At 33.5% G+C, this 19449-nt stretch overlaps 1 protein-coding gene and 1 long non-coding RNA gene across 2 annotated transcripts; one reads left to right on the top strand and one right to left on the bottom strand.

Annotated features, from left to right (window-relative positions):
* Positions 1-8257: 8257 nt before the first annotated feature.
* LOC118481953 lies at positions 8258-8568 on the top strand. The gene is made up of 2 exons (XR_004866406.1): positions 8258-8299; positions 8408-8568. It is a non-coding gene; the product is annotated as an uncharacterized LOC118481953 (long non-coding RNA).
* Positions 8569-16594: 8026 nt separating this feature from the next.
* LOC110877961 (protein FANTASTIC FOUR 3) lies at positions 16595-17432 on the bottom strand. The gene has a single exon (XM_022126186.2). It carries the CDS (start codon positions 17430-17432, stop codon positions 16770-16772), a length of 663 nt encoding a protein of 220 aa, XP_021981878.1. The 3' UTR covers positions 16595-16769.
* Between the last annotated feature and the right edge of the window lie 2017 nt (positions 17433-19449).

The following is a 19449-nucleotide window of genomic DNA, read 5'->3' on the forward strand; positions in this document are numbered from 1 at the left end:
TGACTTTCTGTGTGACCAGCCTATGGTCAATACGAAGTTCTTGGAACTTCATAACGTGAGCGTGATCACGATGGTTATAGTCCGTAGTGACTATACCTACTGATTACCACGTTATCTAGGCTCAGTGACGAGTCGTAGTTTCGGCCAAAATGCGCATTCTTGCGTATTTTGTAACCAAACTACTCGTGAACTTCAAAGCCGTTTGTTTTGATGCCAAACCCTTTTTCTAAACTTAGTTAAGCATGTCCTAACATGCTTAGCTCGTCACTTTTAGTTTAATGCTTATATAGGGTCGTAAGGTAAGCGATCTAAACCATCGCTTATACTTTCGAACCCGACCCATTTGGTCGATCATTAGGATCCGACCAAACACATTAGGTGACCATAGCTATAGCCCTCCGAGGTTATGCCTTGTGGTCACGATGTTAGGCGTTCCAAACGCGTTCTACTCGAACGACGCGTTAAGGTAGCATAAGCTACCTAAACGGGTCGTAATGGATCGTAAGCAGTTAGGTTAGGTTTCATTTTAGTATGTAGGCTTTGTTAAACCATATTTTACGAGTCTCCATACTCGTTTGGTTTACGAACCCGCATACTATCTGATCCTTCCGATTTTGGTCCGGTATATTAACATAGCTACCTATTAGGTGCCATTTGATATTCCGTGATCTCTAGCATTATTTTGTTTTTATACAAGAACTTCAAAGCAATCTCAGGTGAGTACATAGAACCCCATCTTTTACTGTTTTCCAACCTGTTTTGGGGTGAAACACATGTGCCTACTTGTTACTTTCATGCTTTCCATGTTTTCACATTATATACCTGCTATGTTCGTTAGTACATTATAGTACATGTTTTCATTACATTTCATGCTATGTATGCCCATTGTGTGCGTACTTAGTACATTGCTTTACATTACATTTCATGGTATGTATGCCCATTGTGTGCGTACTTAGTACATTGCTTTACATTACATTTCATGCTATGTATGCCCATTGTGTGCGTACTTAGTACATTGCTTTACATTACATTTCATGCTATGTATGCCCATTGTGTGCGTACTTAGTACATTGCTTTACATTACATTTCATGCTATGTATGCCCATTGTGTGCGTACTTAGTACATTGTTTCACATTGCATTTCATGCTATTTATGCCCATTGTGTGCATACTTAGTACAATTGTTTACATAACATGCCTTCATTTTGTTACGACATTTGGTTTGTTTAACATGGAACAATACATTCATTAACATTAGCTACGCCATTCGTTAGTAGGTAGTGGTACCATAGGAATTGACAACTCCCGTTCCTGAAATCCTGGGTTTGTTTGGATTGGAAGGAATGACCGAATTCGATATACATAACTCAGATAAACCTTTAAATCGTTTAAGGGTTTATCGCCACAGTCTCAAGGCTTAGATGTATGCATTTTCACAATACCGCATAAATGTTAATATCAGTAGAGCATCCATTGTTCCACAAAACATAACGTTGATTTAAAACATGTTTTACTTCAACACCTTGTTTTGTGCATTTTACATATGGTTTAGTTGATACATCTCACTTACCATACAAGATATATTTTGGGTACACATTACATGATCTACATTAAACATAAACATTTTGACATTGATATACATACTTGGTGGTTTACATTGAACATAGACATTTCGATATGGTTTACACAATAACACTTGACAATTGATTTATACATGAACAACTTACATGGTGGTTGGTTTGGGTAAATGGTTGGAGTAACGTGGCGTATGTAACATGATACAAACATGGTGGATGCGCCGATGGTACTTCCTATATATAAATGCTTGCATTATATTACATATCGTAGCGTTATCTAAATCATTTCAGTATAAACATATTACATTTTATACAAATAACATATTCTTCACAAGACATTGTTTTACAAACAACTTATCTTATAACAAACTCGTTTTACATGGTTATCCATTTAACCATACAGTGTTCTCTTATTTATACATATCATCTGATCTTATCGTTTTTCAAATGATTTACAAGACAAAGCAAATTACAAGGTTCATGACTAAACATTTTCTCAAACATAAGTCATGAATTTCGTTTTCACAAAACCAATGTATCTCATAGGCATTTTTATGCTGACGTACCTATTTTCACATGTGTTTTCAGGCGATGATGCATAGGATTTATCAAGATATACTTAGGCGGACCTGTGCCTTAGTGACTTAAAACGAGACAAGAACTAGTTAATTTATGTTATGTACTCTTTGGTTCTTGTTTAAACAATGTAAACTTTCATGTTTGATCAATAAAACGAAACTTCAATTGCCATGGATTTGAAACAATTAAATTCTGTTACAACACTCCCCGACATTTCCGCCACGTTTTGTATGTTCTACGTGGTCGGGGTGTGACAATTCCCTTGGCATATGCTTTGATTATTTGATTCTTTATAAGTCATGGTTGATGTTAGTTAAGAACATTTGATGATCTGGTAATTTTCTTCATCAGTGACACAAGGAAAGAAGATAGTATCACTAACGCACAATGGAAAGTCAAGTGAAAATACTACAACATTGATATTTAGCAACTCTAATTGTGACTCCAAGAAATAGATTTCACACCTTCTTTGCTTGGATGATTATTGTAAGCTAAGATAATGTAGTACAACATGTTTGTGTTTAACATTATGTTTGGGTTTAGGATTTACAAACCTTTATATGGTGTCATATAGTTCGATTTCTTTATCATTTGTTTGTCTCTCAAATTATGTAGACGTTGACAATATAATAAATGTGTTCTAAATTGTGGCTATACATATATAATATGCTATAATTAAATGTTATGTACCATACCACCTATTTGAATTAACCAAAAAAAAGGCATTACATCACTTCAACATTTTTCTTCTTTATAAGGTTGTTATCAATGATGTATGAGTTTAATACACTATAGTTTCTTTTTTGATACTTAAAAAGGGATTACGTCATCGTAACGTGTGACGGGTAAATTACATAAGAATGAAATATGTAATAGATAAACCAAGTGAATCCATTTTGATGTTTACAAATTGGTTTCTTTTTTTTTAATTTTATGGTATGTGATGGCAGGTGTAGTATACATAATATGCAACTTTATGTACCCAACTACTTCTATGTTATTGACCTAACTATTTCTTCGAATTCTTTAAAAAAATAAATTGCACGACCGTAACACACAACTCGTAAATTACTAGTTACATAAGAGATCTCATTCTCTCTAAACACCCTAAATTCATTTTATCCAACTTTATGTTTTTTCACTTCATTCTCTCATTCACACTTCATCACCCCTACCACCACCATCGTCACTCGTCACTGCCACCTCCACTGCTACCCACAATCACCACCCTCCGCCACCCACTTTTCTGTGCTCTCAAGGAACTATGCATCCGAATGTGATTATCCAACACATCCTAAGTAGCTCAAGAAAAGGATTTGATGGAAAATTCCAACATCATATATAGAACCGTAAACTTTTTTGTTTTGAATCTCATCAACTCAACTTACATACGAGAGTTTAAATATTACAGTTTGTGTACAACAGTATGTAAGAAATACATAAACTATTTTTGACTAATTGATATAGTATTAATTTGTAATTGCTTCATGCATCATGTTTTTGTGCTTGGTAACTTATTTGTGACATTTTGGTTTGTACATATACGTTATATGTTGTTGTTGATTTGGTTTATTTGTTGATGGGACACGTGACTTTAGTTTATGTTGCCAAGGATTTCAATTTGGCGTTTTAAAACCCAACCGTTCACTTTATGCCTATAGTTTCTTCACTTTAACTTTTTGGTCCTTTTTGTCTCCTTCTTCTAGGTCGTTGATTCAAGGTAGGTGTTTGTTTAGGTTAGGATCGGTTTCGCGACCTGACTGAGTCGTTCTGAAGAGCTCTCGTACGTTTCAGAGGCGGAATACTAAGAAACGCACTAGAAAACAGCTTGAATACACTTTAAACCTCTTTTCTATTAATATGACAGTGATTACAGTACAAAGAAATACCGGCAGCACCTCGGTATCAAATTTCCAATCGTTACAAATGAAACCGTTTGAACGGTATATATAGAAGTTCCTGACCGTTTGAAACATGCTTCAAACGGTCACCACTCAAACGGACACGTCTTCTTCAAACGGAACCCTTCACTTTCAAACGGCCAGCTTTGACTTTTCTTGATTCCTTGCCCAATTTGATCTGCAACGAACCCGAGACTCGACATAAGACGAAGACGACAGATGATTTTTATAGTGGTGATCAGAGTTTACTGTTTGTTTCTCATGGTGTTTGTGGTTGTTTGGTCGGTTAATTTCATTGTTTTTTGGGTTGCTGTTGGTGGTTTTCCGACTTTGTAGTCGTGCTTTATGAGTTTTAAAATGTTGATGAACGGACTTTTTCCGGGAAATATGTGTTACCGTTTGTTTATTTGGAAAGACGTTTGATACTACCATTGTATTGTTCTTTTTTATTGTTCTGACTTGTCAATAATTATGACCTTTTTGGTCATCAGAGATGTTTGGCCATTTGGTTATCGTTGTACATGTGTTTTGATTGTCGTTTGGGCTAGTGGTGTGAACTTAGTTTTAGATTGATGATGAAGATAAATTCATCCGAGATCTTATTGTATTTGTTTGTGGGTATTTGATGCTATGTTTGTGATAGAGTTCATGCATGCTCGATGACGTGATTTGACGTTTATCAGAGAGTTTTTGTGTTTCTTCTTAGTCCTTGTCCAACCTCCGACATTCTGTCATTATGATGTTTCCGAGTGGTTTATTGATTATGGATTTAGTTTAACCTTTTGTTAACAATTCTAGTGATACATTAAACCCTTTGTCAGTCATAAAAGAAATTTATGGGCTATGATGCTTTATTGGGCTATTTTGGGTGAATGTGAGTTAGGTTATGATGATCATTATCTCTTGGTGTGGAGGTTGTGTTGCTTGAAACTAGCAAACACATAACATGCGGCCAAGAGGTTGAGCCTACATAAGTCATACCAGATGCTTTATGTGTTGAATCTTGTTGTTTATATAGTATTAATTTGTAACCGTTGATATATTTTATGTTGTTGTATTTTTACCTTTAGGTACAATACTTGTTTCATGCTGTTGTACTTTGTGTTAGTTTGGTTTCTTATTTGTTGCAGGCGTATGTTATGGCTCTTTACGCCTTGTTCCTTTTTTGGGGGTGTTTAAGGTTGGTTTTGTTTTGTTGGCCATTGTTTTCTATGACTATCATTTACAAGTTGCTATGAAATTGTTTTTCTAGATGATGACGATAAGTTTTTGTTGGCAAGGCGACCGTGATGGCCATAGATTAGCAAACAGTCGTATTCATTTCTTCGAGCCTATGAGCATTAAACATGTTCAGTTTACAAATTCATACTATATAAATTTTCAATGATGATGATGAACTACAATATTCTAAGCCTATGTATGTTATTTTCTTTATATGTATAGCACTATGTACACACTATGTATTTAGATATATATGTTTTGTGCTTTTTTTTTATAGATTGTTGTCTTCAAACGAAGAAACAAACAAATTCACATGTCTCCAACAAATGTTGGAGTATATTTTTGCATCAGATTGTAGGGTAACACAAAAGATAAATGAACTAACTGACAAAGTTAGTAACATCCGCAAAACACGAGCAGAATGGGCAATAACTGACATGTTGTACGCGCGTTATGATGCTCACAAAGATGTTAAGGACTAGAAATTATGTAATCCTTAATAAAAATTGATTTTAACTTTTGTAATATGTTAAAATGCAATCAAATATGTTAGTGATAGTGACGTATTCTAAATATTTAGAAAAATTATGTTAATTAAGTTTGAACCAACGCCCGTAAGAAGAATACTAATACACATCATTTACAACCATTATTGATTGGGAATATACTATTGGTTTAAATTGATTTGGTGCCTAATCTTAAGACATGTGCATGCCTTGAGTTGGCAATGAGGTGTCATAAGGTGAGCTAGAAATGTATATCTTTAATGCTAGTTTGTTATTGATGTTTTAAGAGATAGCCTTGATTTTATATCATAAAGCAAGATGTCACAACTAGAAAATGGAGTATCATCGAAGACCCATCATCTACGGATAGGATATTCCATGAAAAAAAAAAACACATGTCGGTAATTCTGTGGTAACTATTGATGGATAACCTAAACCAATAATTAAGGACATTTACTGACAGATGCCGCTGAGATGCTCAAGATCTGCACGTATGTCTTGTTGAATTATTAGGGTTAACCTTTATTTTGCATCTTTGAAGAAAACCTATGCTAAACAAATTCAAATGTTATCAATGTTGATCTGGATACACCATCTTCGCTTAGTGGTTGACAAACATGTAAGTATGCTAATGTGTAAAAATATATATATATAATTAAAACATATAATGGTAGTTGTTTAATTTATGGTAGTTGTACTGTTGAATTAAAACATATAATTAAAATATTTAATTTATGGTAGTTGTATTGTTGAATTATCTAATCTAACATATAATAAAAGATTCTAAATAATGCCACATGGCATTCTCTCCTTCAAGCTTATAAATTTTATTTATATTTATTTAAAATTTTTCTTTTAATATTAATATTAATTAATTAATTACCAATATATAAATACCTCTTATTTCTATTCTTATCTTTATTTAAAATTAATAAATAACTTCAATTTTGCAATTTAAACCATTTGTTTTTTTTACTTTTAACCCAAAGTTTTCATCTTTTGCAATTTAATCCCAACCCTTTTTTATTTTCAATTTTGGTCCACCATACTTTTCATATTTCCCAAGTTTTTCGTTTCGTTCTAAATTTTGTAAGTTAACGCACCGCAATGTGTGTGTGGGGTTCAACATTTTTTCGTATATTTTTTTCCTGTTACTGGCCTGTCGCGTCACATCTATTTTTCTGCATTTGACAAGTTCGTCCAACACGCGGGTCCTGGATGGACTTAGTTATTTTTTTCTATGTTTTACATTTCGGTTTAATTTCTCAGCAACAAGCGTGCGTAATCCAGAGATTTTACGTCTGCTTTTCGCTCGATGTTATTTTTTACCCGTTTTTATTTATTTTATTTTTACGAACTTATCCGGTGTTGTTGGTCGTTGACAATGGTATTGTATTGCTACTATTTAACACAGTTTTATGACAACCGCTGCAACGCAGGGGCTTAATACTAGTTTTTTTTATAAATAAGTAAATATTCTCAACTATCGTTAAATTGTAGGAGGGGATTGCTTATTTATTTCATGAAACGAAATGTGAAACCGTGTCCAATCCAAACACTACAAACTCTTCCCGGTCCCTTGTAGCTAAATATTTCGTTATTGTTATGTATTTGTTATACGTAAAACAGTATATATATATATATATATATAGGATAATGCTTAGTAAGAAACCCTATATTCTTAGAAAACTTAGCAAACTATAATAGTGGCCAACATTTAGCCACGTAGCCCTCCCACAGTTATTGTTACTTTTTGCTTCAAGGTTATATATGTAATTTCCTTAGGCAAGATATTATAACCTATTTGAATTGACATCAGCATTTAATGCACATCATCCCCCATCAACTCATTTGTACCATGCACCCACCCCCATATTTCTTTTACAATTTCTCATTTTATATATTCTTCAACAGAACTACATAGTCATCTTCTACTCCCCTGTTCATTTCTCCATTAATATCCATGGAGACAAATCCACCAACCTCAGAATTAATGTCGCCGGTCCATAGTTTCCCCAACCGGTTCTTTTGCAGCGACTTCCAAAATGATGAGGAATTTAATGCTCCAGGTTTGTCCATATATGTAATTTAACTGTTCTCGAAGTTCTGTTTTTTTTTTTTTTTTGTCTTTTACAACTTTTTAATCTAATAATCCAAACTATACTACATGTCCATGTTCACTTTTTCCATTCGAAGCTTCTGTATACACTTATATGCATGTTGATTGTTCTCGGTCATCTGAAGCCCCTGTTAGATCCCCGGATGTTGTGATATCCAACAATTTCATGAACAGCGCGTTTAATGATGACCAGGTTATGGATAATGAAGAAGGTTTGTTTTTTCTATACACTCGGTTTGTTTTTTTCTTCCCCAGATATGGCATTGTTCAAACATATTCCATAATGTTCACATGTAGCAGGGGAAGATTCGCATTTGCAGGCCATGACTGTTGCTGTTTCTGGATCATCTCATAGTCCTTCTATGTTTGCTGAATCATCACGCGGCCAGTTAGACGGTTGTACAATGCATAATGGGAGCCCACTTTATTCTCATATCACAGATTTCTAACCTTTTGTCATGCCATGTATAGCAGATTCCTAACCTTTTTCGTTTTATGATCCAGGGCCATCGAATCCATACTTTGTTTTTGATACCCCTCAGGGAACCCGTTACTGGATTCCTAACGTCGCTGATAAGTTCATACCAGTGTGTGGGAAATCTTATCCAACTTTTGCGGATGTTCTTTCCATGTATGAACTTTATGCGTTTGAAGCAGGTTTTTCTGTAAAAAAAAAGGGCAAACTAAAGTCTGGAATGGAATTCCCACACACAAGTATCTTCGATGCTCAAAATATGAAAAACCACAACCAAAGAGGACTTTCGACACCCTAGATAAATCTTCTGTTAAGCACCGGAGGACCAACTTCACATGGTGTGACTGTAAGGCAAGCATACTAGTCTCGATCTTGAACGATTCATACACAGTTCTGAGTTTCAATGATATTCATAATCATGAACTTGTTGAGAGTTACAACCGTGATCTTAGCAAGATATCACGGAAGCTGTCATTCTCCACGAAACAATTTATTCACAATATGAGTCTAAACCGCATCGGACCAATGAGAGCTTATAGATGTCTTGTAGCTTTAAAAGGAGGGCATCACAATGTCAATGGGACTCCGGTGGATTTTAAAAACTTTAGCCACCAGTTGCGAATTTTTATTGGTGAACGCGACGCACAAGTTTTCCTTGAACGCCTGCGTGAGCGTTTTGACAACCTACCCGACTTCTATTTTGATTACACTGTATCAAATGGAAAGTTGTCTTCCGTATTCTGGGCTGATGAGATTTCAAAGCTAAACTACAAAGCTTTTGGCGATGTCCTCGCGTTTGACGCAACTTACAGCACAAACAGGTTAGTCCCCACCCCCCCCATTAACATATGTTAGGCCTGATCCCCAAGTATACACCCTTAACCCCAAAAAGTTTTACATATTGTTAACATCAAATCAATTTTTTGTTCATAGGTACAAGATGGTTTTTGTGCCATTCACGGGTGTGGATCATCATTTCCAATGTGTTACATTTGGAGCGGGTTTGATATCAACCGAGTCCATTGAATCTTATGTGTGGTTGCTTAAGGCTTTCTTGAAGGCACACGGTACTCAACCAACTCTCGTGCTGAGTGATCAAGACCCGTCCATGCTACAAGCTGTTCCTATGGTCTTTACCGAATCACGACACCGTCTATGCATGTGGCATATAATGAAAAAACTACCCTCCAAGGTTCGCTTGATTTGTTAGCCCTTAACATGTGTTATTCAACATGACACAAATTTTATATGTCTTCTCACACTGTTTTAATCTAACTCGTGTTAGTAACTATTAACTTTTTCAGATCTCTGCCGACGTGCTCGATAACACTGATCTTCGGTCCTGCATTCACCGGTTGGTTTGGAATGTTTATATCAAACCTGAAACGTTTGAGTCCCGCTGGAATGACCTCCTACAAACATTTGGGCTTCAAGACCACAGCTGGTTGAACGACATGTACAACATCAAACATCTATGGGTACCAGCCTACTTCAGGGAACTGCCCATGTGTTGCTTAATGAAGACCACCTCCCGCTGCGAAAGCTCTAACGCTGCCTTCAAGGTCAACTCAACAAGCGCAAACACCCTTGTACAATTTATGATGTGCTTTGAAAATAGGGTACAATTTATCAATAAAAGTACTTATGAACCAAATTTCCTAAAATGTGAAGGTATAATATGAATATAACTAGATATAAGACCCCGCCGCGTTGCGGCCGGGGCTTACAAATTCAGTCAACATGGGTTAGTTAATTATTAAGGGGCTGTTTATTTACCTCTAAATGGTTCAGACCTCTTAATGGTTCAACACTAATGATTCATAGTGTTTGTTTCGTGAGTAAATGTCTGAATGTTTCAAACATTTGCATATGAATGGTTCAGACATTTGCATCTGAATGATTAATTATTATACTTAGTCTCAATGGTTAAGACCTTTAATCTGAATTAGTCAGACATTTGCCTTTGAACGGTTAAGCATTATACTGTCTCTTAATAATTCAGACCTCATACTGCTTAATTATTTAATACTTCAAACCTCTTACTGATTCATCACTTAACCATTTAAAAGTTACCAAACAGCCCCTAAACATTACACATGAGCTCCATGTTACGGCCGGTGTATTCGGTACCAGTACCCACTTTTCTCGTTTTTCAGTAACGGTACCGAATGGGTACCGTGCTCATCCCTACCTAACAATGTTACCAATTAATAGTATATAAATAAATAAATACTATAGTACATGGTTTTATCATAAAGCAATTTCCAACTTTATAAGCTAAAAATACAAGTTTTAATGCCTAACAATGTTACCAATTAGTAGTATGTATATAAATAAATACTATAGTACATGGTTTTATCATAAAGCAATGTCCAACTTTATAAGCTAAAAATACAAGTTTTAATGCCTAACAATGTTACCAATTAATAGTATATAAATGGATGCATCCAACTTATTAATATAAACAAAACAGTTTTTTAATAGTGAGGGTCTAATAGAGAAAAAAGCATGTTGTACAAGTGATAATGCATGAAATAAAGATAAAACACATATAACAAAATTGTGAAGCCTACACCTATTACAAATTGATAATATATAATAATATTAAAATTTTTTTGGAAAACCATTTTTTTAAACCCCCCAAAGCTTAAAGTACAAGTCTACTAAATACCAACATATTGGTAATTTATAATATGCTAAACAAATTGATAATATATAATAATATTAACTTTTTTTTTTGGAAAACCAATTTTTTTTTGAAAACCCCCCAAAGCTTAAAGTACAAATCTACTAAACACCAACATGTTGGTAATTTATAATATGGTAATAAGCTATAATACTTCTGCAAAAAAAGCACAAATTAACATATCTATGATCTCTTTAAAATGCAGTTGAATATATACTTGGGAATACTAATTATAAATAATGGTGGTATGGTTATTATACAAATTTTTATGTGTTATTTAGAAAATAATTTTTAATTTAAGAAACAATAAATAAATGTCACTGATTATTTAATTGTATATTAAAAAACTCAGTACAAAAAATAACTGGCATACCTATAACTTCAAAGTGATTTTTCTAGTTCTCAAAATGAATTATAATTGATTCGAAATTAATTAATTTATAAAAATGAAGATATAAAGTTATAATATAATAACACGCTTTACAATTTTCTTGCTTCGAGTGATAACCTTGACCAATGAAATTTAACATGATAATTGTTTATCATTATAATTATACACCGAATATTTTGTTTATGATTTAATTTAATTTATAATAACAGAACTGGTGGTCCAGGTTGGATAAAGTGATAAACTAATATATTATATTTGTTATATCATATTATTTCAATTAAGAATTTTCAAAAGATTTACAAACCACATGATCTATGATTTATATATTTTTTTGAATTTTCAAAAGATTTACAAACTACTTGATCTATGATTTATATGATTTATAGAAAGGATATGTTGTTCACACGAGATATTTTTTGAAGTTTATGAATAATATTTTTTAAAATCTTTAAGTATGAGGTGTTACCATGTGATATTACGTGGAGTCTTTTATTATAAGTTAGCTTACGAGCCCGCGTATTACACGGTCAACTATAAAAAAAATAGATTGACTTATTATATTAATTTATAGGTGCTACAAACCCATGTATCATACAAGACGGATATCGAAAAGAATGTAAATCATAAACTTCTATATAATCTTTATCACACGGTTAAAAAATCATAATGTTATAATGTTATGCATTCATAATTCATGAATCACATGGGTTGAGGAAATATAAATTATAATCGTATAAAAACATGATTTACAATTAATAAATCTAATAATAATATTATTTTATCACACGGTTGAATATATGTATTATTGATGGATATATCAATTGTTATTAGTATTTAAATTTTCTGCGAGATAAATCCAATTGTTTTTTTTGTTTATAAGATTTTTGTGGACCTGATATATTATAAGCTAAAATTATAATAAAATATTTTTCTTATTATATAATGTATTTATTATGATATTTATTTCTAGTATTATGAAGTTTGATAATTTTTTAGAGTAAAAATAATATAATACTGAAATAAATTAAAACAAAACTATGTTTTTATTTCTTTTAAAAAAGTTAGATATTTTAACTTGTTAAAAAATAATTATAGCTTAGATGAAATAAATTGTTAAAAAGGAAAAAAAATCAATTTAACAACCATTTGGTTGTTGACACTTGTTGAAGTCTAGCCCACCGATCAAAAATGGGTCAAGTCAAATTTTTTTAATTGTTTATATTATAAGGGAAAAGATCAAATAGGAAGTTAATTTTCGCTAGGAAGGATAGGAAGCCATAGGATTATGACATGTGACAAATTTTAAAATAAAGAGAAAGGGTATTTTAGTCAATCCAACTCCTTCTTCTTCTTTTTTCAAAACCCAGTAAATTCAAAAACCCACCATTTTCAAAACCCACCATCTTCAACTATTTCTTCACTTTCTATCTCAATAATCACTACATTATAGCGCGATTTTCTTCACCAATCAATGATTCAGAATCCGATCAACGTGTTCCTCAGCTTTTTTTTTGAAGAAAACCCAGTTTAATTTCATAAAAAATCTCGTTTTTTCTGGTGATTTTGGAGATAATCACTCGATTCGTTCGATTCGAGCGTTGATAAGTGTTTCTATCATTCAAAAATTGTCAATTGATCGGCTTCGATCCATGTAAGAAATTCTTTAATTTCATTTTCATGATCTGGGTTTTTGATTTAGTCATTGCGTTTTACAATCTTTGCGGGGGTCTGGGGGCGGCAGCCCCCGGTAGCGGGGTCCAAGTGGCAGAGCCCCTGGCTGGGGTTGAACGCATCAGGAAAATTAATTTTCCATAAATTGGCTCATTTAGGTAAATCACATTTTTTAGGTGTTTTCAGTCCATTGCGTTTTAGAATGAGTCATTTTTAAGTGTTTTCTAGCCATTGCGTTTTACATATAAGACATTTCTTTGTGTTTTTGGTGCATTGCGTTTTAGGTGAAACACTTTTTTATGTGTTTTCAGTCCATTGCGTTTTAGAAAACAGACATTTTAAGTGTATTCTGGCCATTGCGTTTTACAAATAAGTCATTTCTTTGTGTTTTTGGTGCATTGCGTTTTAGGTAGAACACAATTTTATGTGTTTTCTGGCCATTGCGTTTTACAAATAAGACATTTCTGTGTGTTTTCTGGCTATTGCGTTTTACAAATAAGTCATTTCTTTGTGTTTTTTGTGCATTGCGTTTTAGGTAGAACACATTTTTATGTGTTTTCTGGCCATTGCGTTTTACAAATAAGACATTTCTGTGTGTTTTCTGGCCATTGCGTTTTACAAATAAGTCATTTCTTTGTGTTTTTTGTGCATTGCGTTTTAGAAAAATGTCATTTTTTAGGTTTTTTTTTTCATTGCGTTTTACGTAACTGGTGGTTTTTCTATTGCGTTTTACGCAACTGGATTTTAACTGGTGGTTTTTCTATTGCGTTTTACGCAACTGGGTTTTAAATTTTTTTTTTAAATATAGCAATAGTATACTCGTTTTAAAGATAAAAAAACGCTCGTTTTTTTGGTGCAATTTTTATAAAAAATAATGTCGTATGAAAGAGTTATTAACGTTTAAAAAATGGGGGGAATTGGAAGAGAGAGAAACTATTGGCTTGCATTGACTACAATGCCCTTGAACAAACTCACGCGCCTTTTTTATTCCTTTCAATTTCCCTGATTTAATCTTAGCCCTTGATTAACTTAATGTATGATCAAGATCACTTTCTATCCTTCCTAGCTAAATAAACTTCCTATTGTATCTTCATCCTATATTATAAATAATAATAATAATAATAATTAGGATAAGGATCAAAATATATTTTTAAACAAAATATATGTAAAATATTATAGGGGTGAAGTTGAAAGTGTCATGTAACATTACTTTGAAATTTTTTATTAGTATTTAGATTTTTATAGTTGATTAAAATAACTAATGAGGCTACCTGTGCTCTGAAGCAGGCAATCGGTATCATTTCGTAAGAATCAAATCAATAAAAAAACCAAACAGGTTAAAAATATATATTATATAAAGAATAATTGGTCTCCATATCAATGTTACTTCTAAATATGGTTTCTAATTAATCAAATGGTCTACATATCAATGTGATCAAATTTTTGTACGTTTTATGGAAAAGAAAACCTAACTGTGAGTCGTAACCAAACAAATTCATTCCTTAGCAATGACGACAATTAGTGGACAATTCTTCTTTTAGTAAAGAAAAGAAAAAAAAATGTATAAAATTCGTCCAACTAAAACTACGTCTTTCATTTAATTGTCACACACAAATTATCCAAAAGTAGTGTTTTACATACTTACACACACACAGATTCTTTATCGGTTTTTTATTGAACAATATTTCATAATTTTGTTTTTACAATCATGATAAATAAGAAATTATTACTTTCCGAGAAAAGCAGAACCAAGTCCATGGTGATATTTAAAAGCTTTATATTATAATATCGAGGATCCCATAAATTTCCAATTCTTTCCTTGGTTTTACGTTTCTTTGTGTTGTATAAATAAGAACTAGTGAGATTTTTAATAACGTGTAAATTCACTTTAGATTCGTATACATCAGTTTGGTTCATTACAGCACTGATGCTAGTACCATGTATATTTTATGATACCAAATTTAAGAATAACTTTGTTTTTTTCTAAAAAAAATAGTTGGAATACAGCTGCATATTTAGTTTTTGTTTTAAAGTTACGAACACAAGTTATTAAAGAAAAATAAAATTAAATAAAACCTAAATGAGTTAAACATGTATATTATTTATTATATAAAGTATAATAGTTCAACTAAAACTTAACGTTAAGTACTAAAACTATTATTCATTCCCCCTTTTAAAGCAATTTTTAGCAGTTAATTTTATCATTCTAGCATTTTTTTTTTTTGTAGGAGTTAATTCTATCATTCGATTATTTACATTTGAATCATTTGACAGTCATTAACTAAGAACTTATTACAGTAAAGTCAAAGAGATGGGACACTATGTAAAACACATGAAATATCACTACCATGTCATCTATCTGCTTTTCCTCGCCTATAAGACATTAGTAAAATTGATGCCTACCTAATGCGTGTGATAAACGACCAGGTTTCACTCGCATAGCGTTAAAAAGCCACTTGATCAATGGTAGTTTCCTATATTTAATAACCATTTAACACAGCCATATATATGGTTTGAATATGGTAAAGGAACAAGTACAATCATTTAGGTTTACAACCCAAAATGTTCTAGTATGGAATTATGAGAAAATGTAGATCCTCACAAAGGTCTCCCTAGTCTTCTGCTATTCATACTAGGTGGCATGTTCTTGATATGTCTTCTTCCCGAACATGTCCTCTTAATAGTCGTTGATATTAAGTCTCTGAATGTTACTAAATAATTATGTGATATCCCACATCTTAGGCCATGCGTAGTGGAGCGTGATATACCGTCCATGGTTGTAAGAGTCCCGTCTAGGTTTCGAGTACTCCCTGAGTACTCGCTACAAGGTAGGCTATCGAGGCCCGAGTACTATTTGCCTAGGCCAATTACTCCCCGAGTAATCTCCGCCTAGGGCGAGTACTTCCCGAGTACTCCTGAACCCGACTAGTGAACGTCTAGCGACTTTTGCAACAATGATACTGCCCAAATCAAACATAGTGCCCCCATAGCGCCGCCAAGACCACTACGGCGGGCGCTATGGGGTGGTTTTTCTTCTCCGGCGTGATCTCCTTCGTGGCGTGATATTCTCCGGCATGTTTCCCCCACTCACGCACATATATATACATACATATGTATGTATAATTGAAGGGGTTATATAACCCCCTTATCACCAGTGGCGGACTTACAATGGTAGTAGGGATAGCACGGGCTACCCCTCAACCCTTCTTCGTAGTGTAAAAATACCCCTTAACTCCGTTTTTGTAGTGTAAAAATTCCCCGCAACTTCGTCTCCGTTATACAAAGGATACCCCTGGTCTAAAAAATAAAAAAATTGGATACCCCTAAATTTTTGTGCTAGTTCCGCCGCTGCTTATCACTACACCCTATTTTGATATAACGTCCAATTAAGCCCCTCTGTTACCTATTTCGTCACATATCGCATAACACTCCAAATAGGATTTATGAATAAACATAGTCTTTGTCAAAGGACTCAAGTTATATGTCTAGTATATTCCGAATAAGTATATTACAACCACGTGAATTGTTGCCCACATTAAAAGTATACTATTGTTTTAGTTTATTGGAGTTAATTTACATTCTCTTAATTTCCTTAGTCATAAAGAAAAAAGGTAAAGCGATGTGTAGTTCATATTCATGCAACCTAAGATGTAGCCACCCAACAACAAGGCTCCCAATTACAGCATATCCCTTTATCTCCATACTCATGATCTTCATTGCACCTTCTCAACCTCTTATGTGTTTCAATCACTACATTTTTTTCTATCTCATCCTCACTCTTCTCTGACTCCTTCATGTCATTTTCATGGCTTCCCATATCCAAATCCCCTTGTACATTCTTCCAACATGTCAACCGAAGCCTGCCATCGCTCCTTTCGGCATGTAAACAAGCGTTCCCAAAGTTCGTCTCTGTCGCTTCGATAACCAGCCTCCCTCCTTCACGATGAGGCCGAACTTGAAACAGTTTTGATCCACTCATAGTCATCAATGGAGGTGGCAAGCTTCGCGGTAACACCTTCTTTGACTCCACCCGATCTCTTCGACTCTTTGTCACCGATGTAGGGACGGAAAAAATGGCGTCGTTATCGCTCATTTCACTGCCTGTTTCGCTGCCTAAGCTTTCGGTGCAAAGCTCAAGGCTTTTTTGGCTGAGTTTTAATGATCTTTGGTTATAAAGATATGAGTTTATTTCTGGCTTAAAATAATAATCAACTGGTTTGGGTAAAACCAGTTTGAGCCTCATGGTGGTTGCCTCTAGGACATGAGAGGAATCCATAGAAGGCTGCCGACAGAGAATTATAGACATGTTTGTGTGTCAGGGATACGAGAAAGAAAGAGGGTTGGGTAGAATTTATAAGGAGTGAAAGTGGTGACATAAGATATGATGTTACAGACACCTTTTTGCACCAGTTGATATTGTATACTTATTGTTCTGCCACAATACTTTTTTATATTTTATAAGTGACAAAATATAAATCAGGTTTCAAATTTAGAAAAAATGGTTTGAATATTAACAAAAGAAGAATATAGTAATATTATCTTTGCTAAGCATTTAATTTTGGGCTTACATTGTTTTCTTTTCAGTGTAAAACGATGAAATTTCCATAAACGCACACCCTTTTAATTAACTTTTGCTTTTTTTAATTAACCTTTTGACTTGTTATAAAAATATATTGCCCATTTTTAATCATTCTTCATGTAAATTATTTGGACTGTGTGTTTTAATATTATCCTCTATGCATGAATGCTAATTTACCATGATTGCAAACTAAAATGATAGGTTAAGTTTAGAAAGATAGTTAACTCACACACTCTAGCCTAATTCACTATAAAATCCACACTAATATCCATTAATATACTAGAACCATCCAGTTGTGGAAGAAAATATTCACAACATATTTGATACCACTAGAACATTTTAACTAAAATCACAGTTACGTTTATAAAGTTAAACATATTCATTTAAAAGTAAATTAAGGCTTATTATTTTTTTATTTATTTTTAAAATTATTCCATATATAACTTTGCAACAATTTTGTGCATTATCACTTGCACATTGTGCATTGGGTGACTTTCAAAAAAAAAGTTTATTTTTTTACTTTTAACCCTAAGGTTTTTATCTTTTTACAATTTTAACCCTACATAATTTGTTTTTTAACTTTAACCCAAAACTTTTCATTATTTGCAATTTAACTTCACAACTTTTGTCACTTATACTTTTCATCTTTCGCAAATTTTCGTTTTACGTATAGTTCTAAAATTTTCGAGTTAATACGACGCAACGTGCATGTGTGGTTCAACGTTTTTACCTCTATTTTTCCAGGTTTGACAAGTTCGTCGCAACATGCATATCCTAGGTCGAGTCGGTATTGGTGGTCGATGACGGTTGTGTGACATTAGTACTATTTGACACCGTTTTACGCCCCGCCGCAACGCGGGTGTGCTTTGGGGGGTTTTCAAAGAAAAAATGGTTATGCATATGGTTGTCGTAATGTTGGCTTTGTGGGTTTTCCAAAAAAAAATGTTTTTTTTTTGCTTTTCACCCAAATGTATTTCATAAATTACTTTTAACTCAAAACTATTTGTTTTTTTTTACTTTTGACCCAAAACTTTTTATCTTTTGCAATCTATTCTCATAACTTTTTTTACTTTCAACTTTGATCCTTTATAGTTTTCATTTTTCACAAATTTTTCGCTTTATGCTTGGTTCTAAATTTTGTGACTTAACACATCGCAACGTGCGTCTTTAGTTTAACGTTTTTATGTTTCGTTCTAAATTTTGCGAGTTAACACGACGCAACGTGCGTGTGTGGGTGAACGTTTTTACATCGTCTATTTTTCCCCGTTTGACAGGTTTAACATAACGTGCGGGTCCTAGATTGACTTAGTTATAACTAAAGAATCCCCACCGCATTGCGGCGGGTCGCAATCCTAGTTATATTATATAAAGCATGGGCGGTCCTGGGGGTGGGCGGGGAGGACCACCGGCCAGGGCCTGTGATTTCGAGAGGCATATTTAAAAAAAATCCGATATATATATATATATATATATATATATTGTTATAAATATACCGACACAAAGACAAAGTTATTGATGGCCTATTACAAACAATAAGTTTTAGAAGTTAGCTCATTAGGTTTATTTAGCCCAATATCCATTTGATTATATATATATATATATATATATATATATATAGGGGACCGCTAGAATGAGAACCAACACGAGTTGTAAGAACCGCGAGAACCACACCATCCGGGTCGCCGTTTACCACGATTTTTTTTACAACCCCCGAGGGGGTAGTTTTTTACACCACAAGTTTGGT

Source organism: Helianthus annuus, chromosome 9, assembly GCF_002127325.2.
Source record: "Helianthus annuus cultivar XRQ/B chromosome 9, HanXRQr2.0-SUNRISE, whole genome shotgun sequence".
Classification (NCBI taxonomy): domain Eukaryota; kingdom Viridiplantae; phylum Streptophyta; class Magnoliopsida; order Asterales; family Asteraceae; genus Helianthus; species Helianthus annuus.